We start from the raw sequence: 23,239 nt of genomic DNA, 5'->3' as shown, positions 1-23,239 counted from the left end.
GGGAAGGGGACTTCGTCGGCGGCTTTCCCAGCCGTTCTTCCCCCTTTGCCTTCGGGCACGCCGCCACTCGATGCCCCTCCTTACCACATCGCAGACACTGGCCTTTTGCATACCGCTTCTCTCGCTCCTCGTCCCAGGTTCGTTGTCCGGGTCGCCCCCCGGTGCTCAGTGGGCGACTGGGCTTCGCCTCCCGCCCCGATTTGGCGGTCCTTCGATGGGCGAAGATCTCATGGGCATGCTCAGCCCTTCCTGCGAGCTGGATCCACTCGTACAACGTATATGGGTCGTCTCTCCCCAAGGACCAGCGCAGCACCTCTGTGTTCAGGCCATCCTTGAATAACTCGATGGTGGTGGCTTGGGACCAGTCATCCACCTTCCCGGAAAGCGCTTTGAACTCTAGCGCATAATCAGCCACGGATCTTGACCCCTGCTTAAGTTCTTTCAGAGCTCGCTTTGCCCTCTCTTTTGCCAGGGGATCCTCAAAGTGTTGCCTCAACGCCCAGAGGAACTCGTTGAATTTCTCCAGTTCAGGCGCTTCCGACTGGCACATCTGGACATACCAGTCTGCCGCCCTCCCTTTCAGTTTGGTGGCAATGGTGATGATCTTTGCCTTTTCTGATTGAAAAAGCGACCCCCATTCCTCCATGTATGCTTTAGCATTCGTCAGGAAAAATGAGATTTTGTCGGATCCCCATCAAACTTGACAGGGAAGTCTCTCATCCCGCCCCCCGACGGGCTGCGCCCCAACACCGGGGCTTCGGTGGGTTGCGCTTCCCAGGCTAGCGGCGGTGCGGGGGCCGGGGGCGGCCGCACAGGCGGTGATGCTATTTCCATCTGGACCGTCTGGTCTCCCTCCCGTGTCCGCGCCGTCCGTCTCTGCTCCAGGGACTGTCCATGGGACGAAGGGGTCGAATGCCGTTGGCTTGAGCCTTCCCGGGTTTCTCTCAACGAGCTCACGTCTAGACTCAGCTGCTTCAGTATGGTTTCCAACGAGTCCATTTTTGACTCCAGCACCCGGATACGATCCGGGGTGGGGGAGCCCTCTTTGGGCTGCACCTGGACCACTGTGGGGGATAGTGGGTACCTCTGCCTCCAGGATGGACCCCCCGCCACTGAGACATCCCCTTGGGTCTCATCCCAGGTGACCAGCTCACCCGGGGTGGTTACGGTAGTCTCCGGGGCAGTTTTCATGCCCCCGGCTTCACCCTCCGACTCAGAGCTCGCCTCTTCCAGGATGGCTGACAGCTCCCCCACTTGGGACGGTCGGTCGGGTCGCCTCACGGTCGAGTCCGGCTCCCCTTCTTCCATCATCACGATATCGGGTTCGGTCATCGCTGGAGCACTCCCTCACAGGGTTAGACAACTTGCCTTTTCCTGGAAAGGGGCCAGCGGAGTTGGGATCTTAGATTCTCAGCTTTATGTAATGATTGCCCAGCCCAAATACTCAGACTCACAAGAGGCTGCTAAATGAAATCTGATTTATTAAGGAACTTAGGACAAATACAGAGAAAGCTGAGAATGAGCAAAAGCGCGCCAAATACAAACTTAAAACCCTCGGTGCAAACGCATCCTGCCTCCCTCGTAACTGCCCCGCCCGTCACAGGTGCTGGCAATCGTCAGAGTTGCTAGCCTGGGAAAGTAACCTTGAACACAGTAGATAATGCAAATACATTCCAGAGCAAAGCCAAAAGATAAAAACTCCCATCCTCCCATGAAAGATGAAACACGCATCCAGCTAATTACATGCGAAACGTTACGATGTATCAAAGACATTGAAACGGCGAACATGACACAGAACCTTAAAGGGGTATGCTGGGCCACTGGATTTAGTACTCTAGTCACCTGACCCTCAATTCCTGCCATGTACAATGCATGTCCTGATCAGCAGGAGCTAAAGTGGTAAGGAACATCTGCAAATGTGCAGTGAACAATGCTAATTTAAAGCAGTGACAGAACTAGTTTTCAAGCCTTCTTTATTGAACAGTTTGCATTATGCGTTAAAAACCTCTGGCTGATTCTGAAGGCTTTGCCATCTGAATACCATAATTCTTCGGCATCAAAGCAAAATCTCTTTCACTGTCACTTTCACTGCAACATAAGTAGTGAGTGATTGAATTCCATGACCCTCTAACCACATTATCCAGTTTTATTTGAATGATGAATTTATGATTCAGAGTTTCCTGCTTTCCTGAACCCCGTGCTTATTTCCTAAACATTCAGTTCCATTCTATCAAAAGGAAACATGTGCCAACACATTTGCTTCCTCCCACCCACCTCAAGCTATGAAATCCAACTCTGGCTGAAATTAAACTGTAAGAAGTTCCACCAGCCATCTACTTGGAAGAAAGGGTCAAGATCCAAGTAAAGGCAAGATCAAGTCACATAAACTCCTGAAAACAGATGATAACTGAAGCATTCCTTAAACCAGGCTTTTTAACTTTAGGAAAAAGAGACAAACACTGTCTGCTTCCACAAATAAGCTATTGCTCCTAGATTATGACAATAAGGTAATTCCATCTTCTAGGAAGCAAGACTCTGATTCAGCAGAAATCTGCCTTTATCTCTTGCCTGTTAATATTTGCACTCTGACTCACTCAAATGTATACAACAGAAAGATTAAAACACATTAAAAATATGAGTTGGCCTAGCTGAGAGTCAGAGATACTGGCCAAGCCTGGCACCCTCCTGATATTTTAGTCCAGTAAGTGAGAACATTACACGTATTCCATCCAACTCTGTGCTTTTTGCGTATCGCAGAGTGCGATCCTTAGATAGATGCAGTAGAGCTGCAGATGTGATTGGTATTGGAAACTTCAGTGCAAATTAATCCATGAGTCATTCTTCTGAAACCCATGTTCTTTGACTCATCATAGAGAAAAGCAACAAAGTACGCACACTTTCAATCCCAAGTGCCATTCCCCATTTATTTCAGAGTTGGAAACAACCCTAAAATCAAAGGAAATTACACATGGAAATATCCTCCTCAACCGAAGTGAAAGGAAACACTTCTGAATAGGAGAAGCTCTATGAACATCAAAGCACTCACAGTGCTTTTGGGACACTCTGATGGGACATTTTCAAAAGCAGCAAGGGCTTTAACCAGGATCTTCTGCATCTGTGTGCCACAGTTCCTGTGGTCTCATGTACAGTTGTTCTCGGTGTGAAACATCTCTCAGGCAATCTAATGCACTCAAGCCCTGAACAAACATTCTCACCCAAGGTGATCATTAAACCCTTCTGAAATGAAAACTTCCTGCTTCAGTCAAGTCTTAATCAAGCAATTAATATTCCCACATTCTGGTATTCTGTATCCTTTGATTCCTATTCAGGTTTGATGGTCAGCTTATTCTTCATCCCTATCTTTCAGAGTACATCTCTCTGTCTTGGTTCATACCCCATTCTGGACTACTGACCTGTCCCATGTTTCCTGGTTCCTGGGGCTTACTTGCTATCCACAGCTCAGCCCAACTAAACTTAAAAAAATATTGAGAGGAAATGCATAACAAACTTTTGTACTACTGTACTGTATTCTTTCAAAAAGGTGCAAAAAAGAGGGGTCAGGAAATTGTTCTTATTTAATATTTTGTATATTTGCAGCAAATAAGCATACTGTTTTTGACATATTTGCAACAATTTAAGACCATTTCATTGCATTTTTTGTGGCCGTTATCCCAAGAAAGCAAGATCAAACATCTACCCTGAAAGTTGCCGGATGCTCCTTAACTCTGAGGCAGAAGGTCCTCTGAAGCCACTAGAGGGAGACTTAGTCACAGAGACTACTAGCTTCTTAAATCAGATGGTGCTTGCTCCTACATAAGGCTGGATGAATTTAAAGCCTGAGCATGTGCATGTGGGCATGACAGTGAGTGTATAGATAAGGGAAGGTAGATCCTCAACGCAGTTCTGCATGGAGTTTTCCAAAAATGTAAGCTCCTCCTTTCCCTGCAAACCAGAAACTCAAGAGGTCAGAAGTCTACCTTCTTCAGAAGTCTGAATAAAGTGTCAGCTTAGGAAGGAAGTGTCAACTTTTTGCAAGTCTGTTCATTATCATGATACCATTTTAACAATTCAATGTGTGTTGAAGCATATCCTACAATTCTGGCAACCCATCCATCAAACTTTTGTATTGCTACAGGCATAAATATCTCCTGAAACATATGCTATCTACAATTGCTTAATATTTATTCTTGGCATCAGCAAAGTACCAGGTGCTTTAGAAAACACCAAGCAAGAGAGTTCCCATCTCAAAGATATTGCCAAATAACATTATCCAAAGAGCAATCAATTGCCATCCAGCTGGAAATAATTAGAAACTCTTCTTGGACATAGCTTAAGTCATCATATTGCAAGAGTCTGATACATACAGATGTGTCAACCTAATCATAAAGACTGCCTTCACATACTTTTTTTTTTTTACAGAAAAGTGCCCAACCAAGTTTAATGGTAGCTAAACAATCAGGGAAACCAGGTTATTCAACTGCCCCAACTGAGAGACCAGTCATCTTTAGCATTCCCCATCTAGCTCAATTGTTATTATCCCATTCATTCATTCATTCATTCATTCAACCAACCTGTATACTACTGAAACAATGTGGACTCACCCTGGTTTATAAAACAGTCAATCATAATAGTTAGAAACATTGGAATAGATATAAATACAAGCAAACAATAAGTAATCAAAGTTACCACAATGCAAGGATAAATTATAATAATGAAATTGAAAACTAAATAAAACAAATTATAAAAAAACAAAACAATATCAACAAATCATAGAATAATAGAGTTGGGGGGTACCTTGGAGGTCTTCTAGACCAATCCCTTCCCCAGGGTACGAATCCTCATACAGTCTAGACAAATGGCTAACCAACCTTTGCTTGAAAACCACCAGTGATGGTTGTCCAGGAAACCACTCCAGGAAAGAAGCTGTTCCACTGCTTAATAATTCTCATTGTCAGGAAATTCGTTATTTCAAGACTGGATCTCCTTCTGTAAAGCTTCCATCCACTGGTTCTCGTCCTATCCTCATCACCTATGGAGAATAAAACTATATCCTCTTCAAGTTTTGGAAGACTGCTATCATGTTTCTCCTCAGACTTGGCAAGATGTGTACAGACACCCCCCAGAAGATATGACCTTGATCTTTTAGGGAAAGTGCATCTTCTTTTGAACAGTTTGAGCCCTACAGATAGATAAACCATCCACTAACAACATCTAAGAGCCAATTTGGCATAATGGTTAAGGCATCAGGCTGGAAATCAGGAGATTATGAGTTCTAGTCCTGCCTTAGGCACAAAGCCAGTTGGGTGACCTTGGGCCAGTCACTCTCTCTCAGCCCTAGGAAGGAGGCCATGGCAAACCACTTCCAAAAACATTTCCAAGAAAACTGCAGGGACTAGTCCGGGAAGTCACCAGAAGTCAACACTGACTCAAAGGCAATCAATCAATCAATCAATCAATCAATCCAATGACATCTCTATCTTGCCCAGTTAGAGTACCAGTGTTTTGGGCCTCATCTAGTTCATTAATATACCCAAGCATTGATTCAGACTTCTGCAGCCTCACCTTGATCTGATAAAAAATAGATACAGGGTTGTATGTCATCAGCATACTGTATTGATAACACTGCACTTTAAATCACTGGATGATTTTACATAATGGCTTCATATAGTTGTTGAACAGCCTGGGGGAGAAAATGGAACCTCATAAGAACCCTACAGTGAAAACGCCATGAGCAGTAATCCAGGAGCACTACTGTTTGAAGATGGGTATCCAGATAGAGCCTCCCAAACCTAGCTCAGATAACCTCTCCAGAAATATATCATAGTTAATGGTATTAAAGGCCACTAAAAGGCCCAGAATCTCACTCTCCCAGTAAAGATCATCCCACAGTGCAATCAAGTCAAGGCTAAAACCAGATCTAAACCTGACTGAAATATTCTAGAATATCCATGTCAGTCGACAATGTCTGGATCTGGTAAGTCTCCACTCTCTTGGGCACCCTGCCCATATTATAGTTATTCAGAACTTCTGGGTTGTCTTAGCTGTGGTCTCAATATTGGCTCCTGTAATGAGATTGGAAGCAGTCCTTCAAATAACCTCCTAGCCTTAGTTGAACATTCCTTCTTAATAGAAGTAATAAAGTCATGAGAGACAAGTGTTAAGCAAACAGGTGATCAACTGAAGTATTCCAAGTATCTTGTCCACATCCTCAGGCGTTAAGACCCAGAAGCATCTGACTAGACTTTGCCCTCAACATCTCTGAAGAATGATTGGCCAAAGATGCAGAGCCTGCTCTTAGGTGTGACATAAACATTTTTTACACTGATAAACTGATTAACACATGCTGAATGGGGTTACACTATATCTAGGCCTTTAAACTTGCTTGCACTTCACATTAACTTGCAATATGATTTATTTAGTTTTGGGTTAAATATTTTTTAAACAAAACCTTGCATGAACAGAGTTATAGTGCGACAAGACATCTGGCTGCATTCAATTAGCACAGCTATTTCTCTGTAATGCATCACTCTGAACAGCACTTGGTGGATTTAGCCATATGAAATGACAATCACTTTTTAAAATGACTTTTAATCACTTTATGTCACTGCAGATCCATTACTTTTTGAATTCCATAGAACTCTTTGCAGTACTGGTTAGGGCACTGAGATCTGGCTCTTCTGGGTATCCCTGCCTATCACAAGGAAAAGTCTTTGAAATTCCCTAATAATTAAGCTTATGCATTTTTCTGCCAACCTTATTGTTTTGAAAACGTCATTGTAGTCCTATTAATCAGATGCTTCTTTCTTCAGATAAGGATATCTAGTCAGGAACCACAATTTAGCATTCAAGGATTTATAGAAGTTGATTCTGCACCTGAATGCATTCGCAAAAAATTCCAGATCTTTTGTTTATGTTCATTGAAACTAACTGCAGAACTATATGAGTAATCCCACAAAACCTCAGAAGGAACATCAGTTGCCCAACTCATAACCTCACACTTTCAAAATAAGACATTACTGAGAACAGAAATGTCCAGAATTGAATTAACTGCTTTTTCCTGTTTCTGAACAGGATAAATAGTTTTCAGTTAGAAACCTTGGCAACTAAATTAGATAAAAATGCATGTTTATTTTTTGTGAAAACATTTTACAGAGCACATGGTCGGTACATGTCAAAGTTGCTCTGTTCTTTATGAAAGTATGTCTCTGACTTTTAAACTCAACTTCTGGCTTATAACTAAGATCCAATTTTATATAGCAAGGGAGATAATAAAAGGCTATTCAATTAAGAGGATCAGAAGATGCTAATCTACACTGTAGTCAATTTTTTTGAGTTCAGTAAAACTTAATTTGAGGCCAGCATGCATAATATTCCACTATGCTCAAGATTCTTTCAGTAATGCTTCAAAAACTTCAACAAACAAGTCATGAATTGGATGTCCATTTTCAACCACCTGACTCCAGATGGATCATCAAAGCATCCTGATTTTACAGTAACTAATTTTTTAAAAACAAGATCAAATAACATGTTAGCTAAGGCTAACCATATATGATGATTATAAGGTACCTCCTGTATCAGAAGTTTCCAAATAGCATGGTTAAGGAATGTGAGCCTGAGGCTTGGTTCACACAATGCAATTCCTTAACATTAGTTGTTTGTTTTTGGCTTAGCATGTTGTGTGATCCCAGCTATTATGATTTGTAAACTATAGCTTATGACTTAATATGCTTTGCAGTCAACTGTAGTTTATTCAATTAATTACAACTACATAACAGCCATAGGTTAATGTAATATGTGAACCGTATCAGAGAGTTCTGTTGTTCTCCTGTCTTGCCTACAGGCCTCCCAATGGCAATGGTGGGAACAGAACACAGATTTAGATGAGGCTTTAGTATGATCCAGGAGTAGCATCTGTAAAGCAGCTGCAGGCGGCCTGTGAGCCCATGAAAAGACACAGCTGCTTTAACAAGATAGAAGCTATGTTCAGGCTCAATGGCACTTTGTTGAAACTGAATCTGAAATACTGCACAGTCCTAGCCACATTTCTCTGTTTACTGATTTATCATCTCGCCCTTTAAATATGATAATATCATTTCCTCTTGCTCCTTGTCCAAATGTAGGCTGCATGCTCTCATGAAGGGTAGGGATTTTTCTCTTACTGAGATTACTGTGAAAATAATCAGCTAAACTTCGCTTGCGTACTCTAGGACCCTCTGGATATCTTGGGACTACAACTTCCAAAATTCCCAGCCAAAGATGGGTGGCATCACAACGGGGAAGGCAGACATCATGGATGGAGAATCAGAATTAAACAAAAAAAGGAAGTAGCAGCAACAAAGCTTACATGTATTGAACTTCTTTTAATTTATGCTAATTTAAAGAATGTAGTAAATTCTATCTTGAGGATTTGGATTACAGGTTGTCCTCGACTTCCAACCACAATAGGAACCAGAAAAAATTGTCATTAAGCAGTGCGTTCATTAAGCCAAGCATCACATGACCACACCCAATGTTACTTCGTTGCAGAGGTAGTTAAGTGAATTCCCCACTGATTTTGCTTGTCAGAAGCTGGCTGGGAAGGTTGCAAATGGTGAACACGTGACCCTGGGATGCTGCAACCGTCGTAAGTGCAAGGACAGGTCACAAGTCACTTTTTAAAGTGCCATCGTAACTTTGAGCAGTCACTAAGCAAATGGCTGAGGTCTACCTGTAAATCCCTCATTTTCCTCTCTCAATAAGAGAGAGACAGACCTTTCTCTAGACAGATGTTTTTTATAAACTGATCCAGCAGCCAAGAAACTGAAAGTTATTTTAATACTGTGTGAGACAGGATTTCTCTTTAAAACTCCGCGGAGAATCCTAAACTGCCGCTGTGCCATTTAAGCAAGAAATTAAAGTGTATTAAGATAGTGCCCTCCCAAGGCCGAGAAGGGTAAACGTGACAATATTTATAGAGGATAAAATTCTAAGGGTTGAAGCCCCCACCTCTTAAAGTTGCCGAGTTTGCAAAACACTGCTATAGAGACAGAAGTAGGAGACACTGTCATCAGTAATGCTTGTAAGATTCCATGCTGGCTGGGGAATTCTGGGAGTTGAAGTCCACACCTCTTAAAATTGCCAAGTTTGAAAAACACTGATCTAGATCATTCCTGCTCACACAAACTAATCTCTCACACAGACAGACCAAAAAAGAAACTGCCAAAATTGAGGTTCAATGAGTATATATCAATGCCTGCTTATTCTGTAACAGGTCCCATTGCAGTCTCATTCCCTTGTTCTTCAGGTTACCAGATCTGGACTGCAGAAATCCAGATGAGATGGCAGCATATTGTTAGAGTTGTCTGCATCACTTTTCTGCCTCCTAGCAGACTTCTGGTTTTTTGCAGTTGAAAACTGGGAGTCCTAATTACTATTCTTCTCTAGTAAATGAATAGGGTGCTGCTGTGCTGGAAGTGGATCTCCTTCCCTCAGTTTAATCCATGTAAACTGGAATGAAGCTTGAGGAAAAGATCCTTGAGATACTGAACTCTCTTTTCCTCCTACCCATAGAGGTTTTTCAAGCTGGGCTGAAATCCAGAAAACGAAACATGCTTACCATCTAGAAAAGTCATTAATTTTAGCACCTCTTACCTCCAGGTCCATATACTTAGGATTTATAGTCCTGTTCATTCAGTGTGTTCAATTTATACTCCTTACCCCACACACAGAGGATGAGTGTTTCCATATCCCTACATGCAGAGGATGGGCCTCTTCCTATCCACAAAGATTCTCCATCAGTCAAAGATCCTGAGGAGTCCTCGTTCATGCAAAATAATTTTCATGGATACATGAATTTTCAGCTCCACCCCAGCTACTCATCCCTCTATACCTGGTACAGGGCCAATGTGAAGAGAGTCTCCCTCTTGTCTGCCTGCATTTCAGCATTATTTGTACCTCCTGCCCATGAGGTTGTTTTCAGCAGCATCTTCCTGACTAACATATTCTCAGAGAATATAAGGCAATATTCCCCACTCCCCGATATGCTGTTAATTATTGGGGGGATATTTCTTTCTTAAATATAGTATTCCCATGCTTGTATTCTTTAGTGGAATTAACGTGCCCCATCAAGAGATGACCTCCAGAGTGACAATCTTCCCCATCCAGCCTGTCAGTTGTGAGAGTCTCTGCAGGAACATCCCTGCCAGTAGTCTGCTAGAAGCACCTGAAGTTCGCACCTGAAGCACCAATGCTTCCAGGAGACCACTGTTGTTGCTATATAAATCTGAGAACCAATCCAAAGAAAAAGACCACTTGGATTCAGAAGAACCTACTTGTGTACTTTCTACAGGTGATCCAAGTTCCTTTGAACATTTTCCTTCTACATGAAAGGAGATCTAAAACAAACATGAAAATTCTTATGTTTTCAGAGCAATCATACCATGTTCCTGGTTAAGCTCAGGATTGAACCCAGGTTTTCTTCATTCACAGATCTCACTGTTAGCTATTAGACTAACCCTTCTGAAACCTGAGTTTGTCTGGTGATAGCCTGTGCATACATTCTATGTTTAGTTAGTTTCTCCAAAGATAACTACTTTCATAGGTTTTCAGCTGAGTATTGACAACTACAGCAAATACACATTATTGTGCTAAATCATAATGTGATCTATTTGGTTTGGGCTTAATGTGCTATGTCAAACTAGCCATTGCATTTTGTAAGCCATGGTACAGTATACAAATCCAGCCATTAAACACATCGAAGAAAGCTATGAATGGGTGAATATATTGTATCATATTAAAGAACTTATCGCTTTAACTATGATTCATTCAACCAACCATAATGGCCTGATTCATACATAATGCTAATCCATAAATCACAATTTTCAGACTATAAAATGCTAGAATCGCACATTAAACTAAGTAAAAAAAACCAATCCATATAATGCTTATTGTGATGTACTAATTGAAGCATCTCCACTGCTAATACTTCACTGGGGGGGAGGGTATCTTTTCCTTGAAAGTGGAATTTTCTATGCCTTCATTCAAGCTATACAGAGATACCAGAAAGTACATAAAATTGCCATACAGATGGGCTTTATCCTGTGGACCAACAACTGGCTATCTGTCCCTTCCATTCCTTCTTCTGCAACAAGCTGTTTGTAAGCAGTGTTCCCTGCTGGGTTAAGTTAAACTTTCTCAAGCTGGATCCTCCCCAGATGTGCTGGATCACAGCTTCTAGAATTCCTAGCTATTGTGCTATGCTGGCTAAGAATTCTGGGTACTGTAGCTCCAATACATTGCTGTACCAGACTGGGGAAAACCTCATTAAGCTATGGCTTGTTTATGACTGGTTTATCAAGTAATTAATTGATTGGGTGCATACAACCTCCTAGCCAAAAACTAGCAAATCACATTTCAACTTTATTCTGCATGAATACATCCTCTTCACCTCTTCTAATCTCTAAGAAAAATCACCCTTTGTATGACTGAGCCTTCAAGCAATCAAAACATTGCTGCAAGAAATCCAAATCAATGTCTAGTCATTTTCAACCATGCCAGCTTCCAGAGAGGCAAAGTACTGCCCATAGCAATCATCTACCCTGTCAATGGAGAGATCCAAAGCAGTTCAAAATAAGCAAGCAAGTGAAATTACTCTGCTGGTTTGGGGGATTTGATACTCCTCATTGTGCATCTTTTATTTCTGCAAACCAACAGGACAGGGACAGCTGTAGGGAATCCTCACTCCATGTTCCCAAGCAATTTCTCTCTCTGCACATTTGGCTTGGCAGCCAACATTTAAAATCCCCCCAACAAAAGTGTGTTAATCCTTCCCTGATTCTTAGTGGGCTTAATACCAGCCAGAACAGAGACTCCTGGAAGCCAAACTGACTGAACACTCCCTATTTCTGGTATTTGGCATGTTCAAACTCCTGTTAAGTTCCTGTTTGAGATTACATCCAGACATAGTTTCCATCAGCTCAAACACCTGCACTAATTGTTTATCCCAACAAAATAGCTCAATAGTAAAGGCAATGATCTGGGGGTGGGGTGAATCAAGGGAAGCTGAAAACTGATTCTTCTTGAACATATCTGCCAACCCCCTCTGCAAACAGGGTTTGTCCATTAAACTTGGCAGTACGTACACATGCCCTCTGCTTATCTCCTCTTTTAAAGCCTGCTGCAAAGAAAGTCAAATCCACTGGCTCAATATATTAATATTTGCATTATCCCTTTCCTCTTTCTTTAAACAACACTGTGATTTGTATCATTTTGCTCCAGCTCTACTCATCAGCCAGGAGGCACACAATGCTTGACCAGAGGTGAGCAGCAACGGGCCAGAAAAGCTCTTAAGACTCGCTTCAAACTTTGGCAGCACAAACAGCCAACATTTTCTGACCAAAGAAGATATAAAATCAGTGCATTAAGTCCTGAGAGGTTTAATACATCTATTTTAGCTAGCCCGCAGCCACCATGAAAACGATAAAAGATGCCCCCAAAACCAGCTCCCTGCAGAGGCAGCACTGCTGCACCATTCTCAGGGGTTACAGGGCGGCTCTGAGAATGAAAAGGGACATCCGATTGTGCCTGCATCCAGCAGTCTTACCATTATCTAGGTAAAGTGAACTTTCCCTAAACTGGCGTCCTTCATATTGCTGGACTGCACTTCCCATCATCCCAGTCCAGAGAAACTTGATCTAAGGAATCCCACTGAGATCCCATTAAAGTGAAACCAAAAGGCCAATTATTTATGATCATATTTTGCTACAAACACAGAACAGTTTGACTGCCAAGTCTTGGGCTCCTTCTGAATCAGGTCCATTTCCAACTATGGAATCTGGATCACCCTGATAGACATTAGATGTCTTATAGTACAGAGGCCTATAGTACAGATTGTGGGCATGAACTCAAAGTTTCCTTACAACTATTAGTGGGATTAAAGTTTTGATTAGAAAATTAGATGACCTGGAGGGGTAGAATTTTGCTCAGTATGAAAGAAAACAGAGAATCAAATCAATCCAAGCGTTAGACGCTACATAGCCAATTAAAGTGACTGGAACAGTTTCAAGAGAAACAGAATGGAGCATGATAAAATTGATTGCCATTTGTTAAAAAAGGAAAGGCACTTAATTTCTGGATTATGCTTCTTTTTAGCATTTTTATTGATAACAACCATACCATAGTGTGGCCATTAATCTTTCTGTGCGTGAGAGAATGCGTTCAACCTTCTGCCATACTCAAAAATAGGGGTGGTCAAGGAAAAGTGGATGGGGCCAAAAAAGGGGAAAGTGAGCAAGGCCAGTGAGAAAAGAAAAGGTAAGCAGGATATAAATTATTGTTTAATAAATTAGAATAAATATTTTGCCTCTGGCAGTAAGCCAGACATTCACAGTGGTCTAGAACAACCTAAAAGTCTTAAGAGGATGGGGAGGACTATCAACATGCCCTTTCTTGCTGCTGGTGTTCATTCTTTTTCTCAAACCTGATACATTTTTCTGAACCATATACACACCAATATATATAAATATGTACACTTAATTTGTCAACAAGTAGAACATTTGATCAGAAGAAAAGGGTAACATTTAAAAGAGAAATCAATCTGGAAAAGTTTCCAACATTTGACTCAATAGCAAGCATGCTTCTAAGTACTGAGGACACACCCTCCTGGGTATTTTGATTTTCTAATTCTCTTTTTGTTTTCAAGCACCAGCAGTGATTGTGAAGGAAGGTATACAGAAGATCCTAAAGTTTCAGGAGGTTTCCATGCCACCCACAGTTTGTAGGCTGCCTATCATCCCTCTATAGGAACTACATTTCCCAGCTTCCCCTAGTATTCAGCCATGCTAGCTAGAGCTACTGGGAACTGTAGTTTACCAACATCAGGAAGGCTTCACCCTGAGCATCCACATCACCCATACCAATCCTGAAGTATTCTTCACCATAACTCAAGTCTGCAGCCAATTCTTACCTTGCACCACCAATATCCACTCCAACCATTAGTTGGCCATTCAGTGAAAGGATCTCATCCCGCAAGCGTACTTTTCCACATTTCCCTGCTGGGCTGTTTTTCTTTAAATCAGTGACCCAAATGCTTCCAACATCAAGCACTGGACCTTTATGTCCTTTCTTTCTTCTCCCCATTCTTCGCTTTTCACCATAATCCCCCAAAGCAGGGATATTGCCAAAACTTAGGCCTAAAGGCTCCGTCTTTCCTGGATCCTTGGTTAAGTAAACTGTACAGATTTCCATGTCCACAGGACTAGTGGCCATGTAGTGTAGCTTGTCCTCTTCCACTGGGAAATTCAACTGGATGTACTCTCTCAGCTTCTTAATGGCTGAATGACAAAGGCTGTGTTCATGTTCCTCAGCTTCCTGTCTCAGATGGCTCTGCAACCATCGATAAAGGATGGGAAGAAAAAGCATCGCATTCTCTGGAGTGATGGGCATTGTGGTCATGCCAGGATTCCATCATGTGAAGAAATGGTTCTTCAACTGGGTCAGATCAATGTACCTTTCCAGGACAAGGTTGTTGGGTGGTTCCTTCACAGCCATCTTCGTAGGATCAAGGAAATGTAGAAAAAGCCACACAAGGACAGCCAAAACTAAAAAAATAATGGCCTGTTTTTCCACCCCAAACTGGCCAGGACACAGAGGGCCTTTATGAAAAAGAATGAACACTGTTGCTCTGGAATACACAGCAAGAAAGGAAGGAAGTGACTGGAATTTCTTGCTTGCCTCCATTCACAGCTGTCCACACATAAATTGATGATCACCAGCCTGGGATTTCTCCTCCATATTCACCAACACCTGCTTGACCTGGAAAAACAGAAACAGTCCAGTTAAAACCATAAATCTCAGTTTCAGATGGAGGATTTGAGACTTGTCTGCAATACTTAATAATGAGAAGATTTTGTCTAACATTATTCTGTTTCTTGGTTAATTCTATAATCTGTTCATTTTGCTTTCTGTTAACTTACTTACTTATTCACTGTCTTCTACAAGGACTGCCAGGCAGGAACAAGGGGAGGCATACAGAGACAAATTTATAAATATGCAGATAGTTTCATATACACAGGTGCATTTTACAGCTGAGTTCTCCATCTACAGAGAAAGAAAGGAAGAGAGAGAGAGGGAACTTGTAGCTCTTTGGAAGCAAGGGAAAAGCTCAAATTGCCTTTCTCTTTCAACTCTCAAAAGTCACCAAAAACTAACTTTAGGTACCAACAAATGTTACATTTTGTCCAAGATCCAAAGTTTTCACAAAATGCTAGGTCAGTGTTTCTCAACCTTGACAACTCTGAGTTATGTGGACTTCAACTTCCAGAATTCCCCAGCCAGCCATGTCGGCTGGGGAATTCTGGGAGTTGAAGTCCACATTTCTTAAAGTTGCCAAGGTTGAGAAACACTGTGCTAGGTCTTAAAAGAGCTACCATAGCATCTCATGCAAATGCTGCATTTTGCCAGGTTCATACATTGCACTGAATCACAGAACAGTTTGTTTCATTTTGGTTCAATGCCTGGTTGAACCCAGACATTGATATTTGTAGGCCACTGTTTATGGTTTAGTGTGATGTGCAAACTAAGCCATTCTCTATGCCATGATTTGAGGATTCCTGTCCTGAACAAGGGGTTGAAGTAGAAGATCTCCATGGTCTCTTCCAAACCCACGATTGTATGATCAATCATGGTTTATTGAATAAGCTACAGTTGGCTTCCAACATACAATACCCTAAGCCACATGTCATGATAAACAAATTGCATTACTTGGATTTGCATAATATGCTAAACCAAAATGCAAAAATGCCACATTACTGTTGGCTTGGCTCACTGTACAAACTCAGTTATATAATCATGACAGTTTCAAGTCAGACTTAATCGTCTCCTCTTCTGTTGTTGTTGTTATTCATTTATATGCCACCCAGCTCTCAGCAACTCTTAATGATTTGTTAATGACTGGACAGTTTCATAAAATTATAGGATTTTCCTCCAAGTCTGTAAATGTTCTATTCTGTAGCTAGATTCCTAATTCAGTGTCTATAAACATAACAAATGCCCTAACAAAATCTCCCCAGTTGGTTTTGAGTCTGAAAAATGATATATAGATGTATTATGAAGTCAGAATTGTCACCAAGTCTATCTTAAGAGGGGAAGAATGGCTTCTTAAGAGGGGTGGAGTGAAATACTCAAAGAACAACAATATTATACAAATATTTTTCCGGATTCATTTATCAAACCTGTCCCACAACGTTTTGGGATATCCTGATTACATGCAAACTTTTGTTTCATTCTCTAACAAATCAAGCTTTTCCTTCCTTATATGTCCTTCCCAATGGAATTTCTAAAAGGCCCTCAAGACCCATTTCCTGACATCTACAAAAAGAAATAAAAGGGTAATTAAAGAAACTCCATTAGAATCATTTAGATGTTGATTTCCATTATCTTCTTCAGGCACTATTTTTAAAGGCCACACACTAGACAGTCTCCAATCCCATCGTGTTTTATGCCTTGCCATTTGCTTAAAAAAGCACACTATCACATTTTTACTTTTATTAAATGTGAGTAGAAATAGAGTGTTATCAAAACATTTTTTATTCCAATAATCCTTTTATTTTTTATCCTCGTTAAAAATAAGACAAGACAACAGTTTGGCATTTCATAGCAGTAAAAAAAAACCATGTGTGGCACAGAGTGGTAGGCAGCAGTATTGCAACCGAAACTCTCCCTGCAACCTGAGTTCAATCCCAGCAGAACCAGGATTCTTGGGTAGCCGGCTCAGGTCAACTCAGCCTTCCATCCTTCCGAGGTCGGTAAAATGAGTGCCCAGCTTGCTGGGGAAGGTGACGACTGGGGAAGGCAATGGCAAACCACCCCGCTCTATAGTCTGCCGAGAAAAGGTCACAAAAACGGCATCCCCCCAAAGGGTCAGACATGACGCGGTGCTTGTACAGGGGACCTTTCACAGCCTTAAAAAGTTTAACAAACACTGAACTAGACAACATCTGGTCCTTCCCAAAATCAAATTCATAGATGACCCACAGTGAACAAACATCTGAAGCTGAATGAGTTTTTTACCATTAATTCACCTTATCTTGCTGATAGGGTCAAGATCAGATTCTCCAGAAGTCACAAGAACTACATGACCAGGACATTTTTAAATGCATGTTGGACTCTTCTGTGCAACTGGAAGGATTGGGCATGATCAGCAGGTATATTGATTGGAGAGAGGGGCGCTTGATTATTCTGGATGCTGATATACTTTAAAACAAACTACAGTTCCCTGAATTCATACACCATTGAAATTTGGACCCAGTGAAAGAAAAGGTTTCTCTTTCTTTCAGAGGGGAGAAACATGCATGTAAATGAAAGGAAGACAGCTTGGTAGCAAAAGGATCTCCATTTCAATCAGTGGCATACCTAGTTAGGACTGAGGAAAAAAGTTATCCAGTTTTTAGGACACAAAACTGGATACTCAGGGGAGATAAAAAACAATCTGGTGGACATGGCTATGTGATCAAAACCACACCCTTTTTAAAGTGCAAAAGGTAACCCTTTCTTGACCTTTCACCCAAAAGAGAAAAGATAAACTAATCCCCTACTTTGGACATCCCACCAGTGAGAAGTTTTCTGATCCTGGTTCAAGCTGTTTTCTGAATAAGGTCAATGTATCAGTGTAATCTGGAAAGGAAACAGAAGGAAAAGACAAGACCAGAATAACTGTGCTCATATAATACTTAAGCCAAAGCAGAACAAACATTATGACTTACCCAATTATGTGAGCCAGGCCGAAAGGGTCTTATGCCATATGTGTATTTTTTTAAAACACAGAGTATCTGAAGGTTTGTTTGTAACTACAACAAAATGTTTACATTTACTGCAGCTTTTCAGCTATAGAATCATTTGTCCGTGGAAGTAGAGCATTTACATCTGACCATTCCCAGCTCCTTATGAGAAATCAGGAAATAGAAGGCATTCGGCAAGGTTCTGGCCCATCTGAAAATGTGATTAATCTGCTTCCCAAATTCCTCCTATGGGAAATTTCTTTGATAAGAGAGTTGATCAGAAAACAAGAAGAATCTCATCGTGACCTGACAAATCTCTTCCCAGGGTCATGAATTCCAAACACACAACACGCCCTGAGTATATATACTTGCAATGCTTTGGATCTGAATCTTATGTATGACATACTCAAAATACAGAAAGGAAAGAAAAAAGGCAACATTGGCAAAAAGTAATTATGTTTTTGTGTAACCAGTGTCTGTTATGATACTTCTTAGAAACAGCAAAGGACATGGGTTCCCGACTTCGCATCTGCAGAACTTGTTGGACCAAAACTCTCCTCAACCCGAGGCATCTCCCAGTACACCCAGGAATCCCCTGTGTCCCTCTGCATTATTCCTTCAGGCATTTCTGAACGCCTGCCTGGGGCTTTAAAGTCTCCTTAAAATCCGATGACCATCCTAGTTTATCCTGCAATTGACACCACAGACCCATTGCAAGCCTAATCAATAATAGTTCACTTAATGCAACTGCTGCAATGATTATGTTCTCCAGGTGGCAACCCTTCCTTCCTTCCTAAAGTGTAGGGCAGCAGAAGAAAATGGTATAGCAGAAAAGGGTGTCTTAGCTGTGAAGTGATCAAGTAGCTAAATCACGTTTTAAGCCAGAAAAATCAATATATTAAACAAGATCGTTGCAAACAAAGTGTGGCCAACGGCATTCCATAACTCAGCCACTAGTGGGAATTGCAATTAGTTGTTTCTAGCAGTCAAGTGTTCCTTGTTATTTTACTTATTTTGCAAAAATAAAATAAAGCTCCGCTATTTTTATTGATATCCTATAAGCCTTCCATACCTGTCATTGCCACATAATTTTCAAACTAAGACCTACTTCACACATTGCACTAACTTCTGGTTTCCTTAACTATGTTTAATTGAATAAGCTCCAATTGCCCTAAACTGCAAAATAGTAACCCACAAACCATGGTTTACAATGCATTAAACCAGAACTAAAACCATCTCATAATGACTTAGCAGGGCCATTTATAAAAGAAATTCCCACTGTAGTTGAAGTAATCCCCCCCAGCACACTTTAGGATAGAGCTAAAAGCAGATTTCATCTCCTAAACCTTTGAATGTTTTAGTGCTTTAAAGTTAAATGCTTCTGGTTTTGTGTTAGAGTTTTATGTATCTTCAATATATTTATTATTATTCTTACCGTCTTTTGGTAAGCTGTTCATATTTAAAAATCATGAAGCAGGCCCTGATTTTTCCCCACCCCTATTTAAGGTATCTGTAAAGCATTGCACTATGTCTATTTTTGTTTTTTACAGGACTTCCAGAACAGCTCTTTAAAATAACATCTCTTTAAAATAAAACAATCTAGCAATGTTCAGCAGAGTTCATGCTGAAAAGATGCTGGCGGTAATCCAAAAGGGACATTTCAACATGCACATCCAAAAGCTTGGGCATGTTTTCTGCAATTATTTCTCATTCTGGTCTTTAAATTCTTCTGTCATTTCACAAATGGCTTTTGAAATGGCCTTTTTTTCCCCCTTCCCCACTTTTTCGGGCCATCTGCTTGCTGTAAGAGCAGGCTGAACTAATCCTTGACTTCTAATCATCCCAAGAGCAGGCCACACTAGTAGGGCTGTGCCTCTGGCTCCCCACAGTTTGAATTCAATCAATACCTTAAGCCTGTGATTGTAAAGACTAGCGGACATTATTACCAGCTGCAACAAGATGAGGCTTCCAACATAAATACTTCCCAAATCTATTGAGGTAATTACTCTCAATTTGATCCAATCATCACAAACTAAGAAACAGATTGCTGGCAATGAGCTGCTAAGTATCCCTCTGCAACTATGCCAAACTAGGTTTTAAAAGGAATGGCTAGACTGAAAGATACAATCTTAATATACAATCTCCAGTGGGTTCTTCTCCCTTCACTTATGTGAACACAACACTCTTTGCTGCTTAATAAAAAAAATGTATCTGTGTAAGGACTCCAACTGGTACAGCATGCCTAGAAATTAGCTCAACATTGATGTACTAATGGCACAATGTATACTTTATACCAGTGAGTTCAACCTCCTGCTTGATCTTCAAATCCAAATTTAGCAAAAGCTAATGTTTGGAATAAATCCTGCACACGGAATCCTTTATGCCAAATAATTAGCTAATGATGCCAATATACATCATTTGGAAGGCAAAACTGTAGACCACTGTTAAACCATCCTTTTAACAGTATAAAGAGTTTTTATGCACTTCCATTGGATCAAGGCCACATGGCTGGCTCTACACTTTGATGGGCATATATTGGTGTAGACAACTGACAAAATCTTTGCAGTAGCCTTTCACAGAGAGGGTGGTTCATGCATCATACTAAACCATGATGTAACTTTTTTGCTTTTAGCTAAGCAGGTGTTGTGCACCCAGCCACATTCAATTAAGTTTAATGAGTACACCCAGGAAATCATAATTAAGAAACAAACCATGAGTATGCCATGGCTTACAGAATGTGAACTTTGATAGTGGTTTTATTAGAGTTATGAACATCTAGTACCATTGCCCATGTATTGTAATGCACTGTAATAACTAGCTTTATATTATTAAAATATAAAGATACCTTTTGGTATAGCTATCAAATCTGGGCTGCAAAGACCTGAGTGAGCACCAGATGGCAGAAAAGAGTTAAGAGGTTTCTGTATCTCTTTGGTACCATCTAGTGGTCATTTTTGTAGGCCAGATCAGATAGCCCTAGTAACTGTAGATTTTCTTTTCTTTTTGTACAAGGAATAGATGGGACCAATATGATTACCAGAATGCCCACAGAACAGCAATGAATTGTCTCTGTGGATCAGGTCAGAATGGTGGGCCTCTGTCCACGCAGTCACCAAGAGTCAAGCCCAGGTCAGTTGTCCCTGACTTACCCTGATTTATTTACTTACTTCACTTTGAAAATACCCAAACTAAAATGCCCACTGAAGTTGGACAATCAGACAAGCCTATTTCCATGGAGTTTTTCCAGGAAGCAAAACAGTCTCTTCCTTCTTCACTTTTGATGGTACCATGCTTGACTGTGCTTCTCAAAAATTAAAAATACCAACCAAGACAGAGTAAGCCTATCATTCTAGGAATAATTGGCTGAAGTTATTGTTACATTTTTGGCCCTATTTCTGCTATTCGTTCCACAGTCCAGATGTCATCTTAACTAGGGTATGTTCTGGCTGGAGAAGATGCAGATTTACTGATTCTTCTGGAAGCCTTCAGACCCATCCTTGGGCTGGACTAAAATTCTCTCAGGACTAGGCTTCTGTCAATTGGTTTAATGTAGTGTTTCTCAATGTTGGCAATTTCAAGCTGTGTGGACTTCAACTCCCAGAATTCCCCAGCCAGCCAGGGAACTCTGGGAGTTGAAGTCCACACAGCTTGAAGTTGCCAAGGTTGAGAAACACTAGTTTAATGAATGGATTAAACCAAAGAAAGTTTACTGATTAATCAGGAAGATTAATTAATCAAGACCAACTTTAAATGCCTAAGTCTTGTTGGCTAGGAGCAAGCTTTTCAGGAGATTTGGCTTCTGATACATTATACTATGAGATAATGAAAAGAAAAAGTAAATGGTTCCTAATATTTTAGACTGTAGATTCCCTCCCTAATGCCACAAAAAGTTTTGCATTTTAATTATATTCAGATTGAGTTTAAATAAATCAGCTTAAACATTTGTGCTTATGTTTTTAAATCCTCATTAACAACTTTTGTCGAGGCATGGCAGCTGCTTTATAGAGGATTTCCAGGAAAATGCAGCAATTAAGCCCAAACAGGAACTTTGAATTTGTATAAGGCACAAGGCCAGCCACTTGTGGTACTATCCTCACCGTTCCCATGAGAGCAACTCAATTCTTCACCCAATCTTCCCACTGAGCTGCAGGACCTGATATAGGTTCTATTAGCTTGAACATAATCTGAATATCAGCAGCAGATCTAGTAGGAAGAGCAAAGTTGAAGCATGGGTAGCTGCCAGGAAACATGCCAGCAGAGATCTCTTTGGAGAGACATCCACTCAGAATAGGAAGGATCCATCTGCAAGTGATGTCCCAGCAGAAGACTAGGAAAAAAAGGTGGTACTCTCTTTGGCTCCTCTTTGCTGTAACTCCTCCTCCTAGGACTCAATTGTCCAATTCCTCCATCCACATTCTGTGGCACAGCATCAACATAAGAGACCTCTGGATAAGCCTGGACTCTTACACATGCAAAGCCATAATGCAGCATGCTTGCAGTTGAGCTTGATGTATAACTGTTGATCCCATCATGATTTATTTGAAAAAAAGTTGCCAAAACTATGGCGTAGCACAATCTAAAAGTCCATTTAACAGTGGTGAGCCAAATGTTCTTAGAAAATTCATAAGCTAATGGTGGGAAAACTGACCCTCCAGATGTTGATAAAGTACATTCTTAGCAGCCCAATGGTCTACAGTGAAGGATGCTGGGAACTGCAGTTCTTACTGTAGCTTATCTTATTTGCTCTTTCCCAAAAACTAGTACTTGTAGGCATATTGCTACTGGATGTGGAGATTGTTTTTAGCTTTCTCAGTTGGTGCTGATAGACTTACCTTCTGATGTGTCCTATTTTGGGCTTCAAAACCTTTTACCTGAACACCATTCAAGCAAGTTGCATGGGAATTAGGTTTCAACTAGACCAGTGTTTCTCAGCCTTGGCAACTTTAAGATGAGTGGACTTCAACTCCCAGAATTCTGGGAGTTGAAGTCCACACATCTTAAAGTTGCCAAGGCTGAGAAACAGTGAACTAGACTGTAAAAAATCAGTAGCATGACCTATGTACTGGTGAAAGGGGAGTTCTGACATATTGTGGGGTAATCTTAGGAAAGGAAGGGGCAGGAATATCAGCTTCCATTAGCCTTCTTTTGTGACTTTTCTCTTGATCTCATCTTGCACATCTCATTTTGGTACTATACAGCAAGAAAGAATTTAAGTTTGCTCTGCATTTTACACCCTGTAAATTGTATCACAGATTCATTGCCCACATGCAATTTAAATTAATTACACATGGGCAGAGACCACTTCTCACCTGTTCCTAATTGGCAGGCGAAGTCAGTAACTAATAACAAAACAATGCAAATTATACTAATTATACTCATAATCATCTTCAGTAGTAACTCTATTCCATTATAGCAGATAGTAAGGCACAGGTACTGGATATCCCAATTACTATGAGGCTGTTTCTACAAGTAGACTATGTACTCCC

The 23,239-nt window shown here is 40.9% G+C and overlaps 1 protein-coding gene across 1 annotated transcript in view; it reads right to left on the bottom strand.

Annotated features, from left to right (window-relative positions):
* The window catches only part of PDZD2 (PDZ domain containing 2), a 196,932-nt gene extending 182,443 nt beyond the window's left edge, over positions 1-14,489 (bottom strand). The window contains exon 1 of the mRNA XM_063293175.1: positions 13,943-14,489. Coding sequence (XP_063149245.1) covers positions 13,943-14,430 — 488 coding nt within the window. The 5' untranslated portion in view covers positions 14,431-14,489. The remainder of the gene's footprint in view (positions 1-13,942) is intronic.
* Positions 14,490-23,239: the final 8,750 nt, after the last annotated feature.

The sequence above is a fragment of the Candoia aspera genome, chromosome 2 (genome assembly GCF_035149785.1).
Source record: "Candoia aspera isolate rCanAsp1 chromosome 2, rCanAsp1.hap2, whole genome shotgun sequence".
Taxonomy (NCBI): domain Eukaryota; kingdom Metazoa; phylum Chordata; class Lepidosauria; order Squamata; family Boidae; genus Candoia; species Candoia aspera.
Note: the sequence above shows the minus strand (reverse complement) of the source record. Positions and strands in the feature narration are given on the sequence as shown.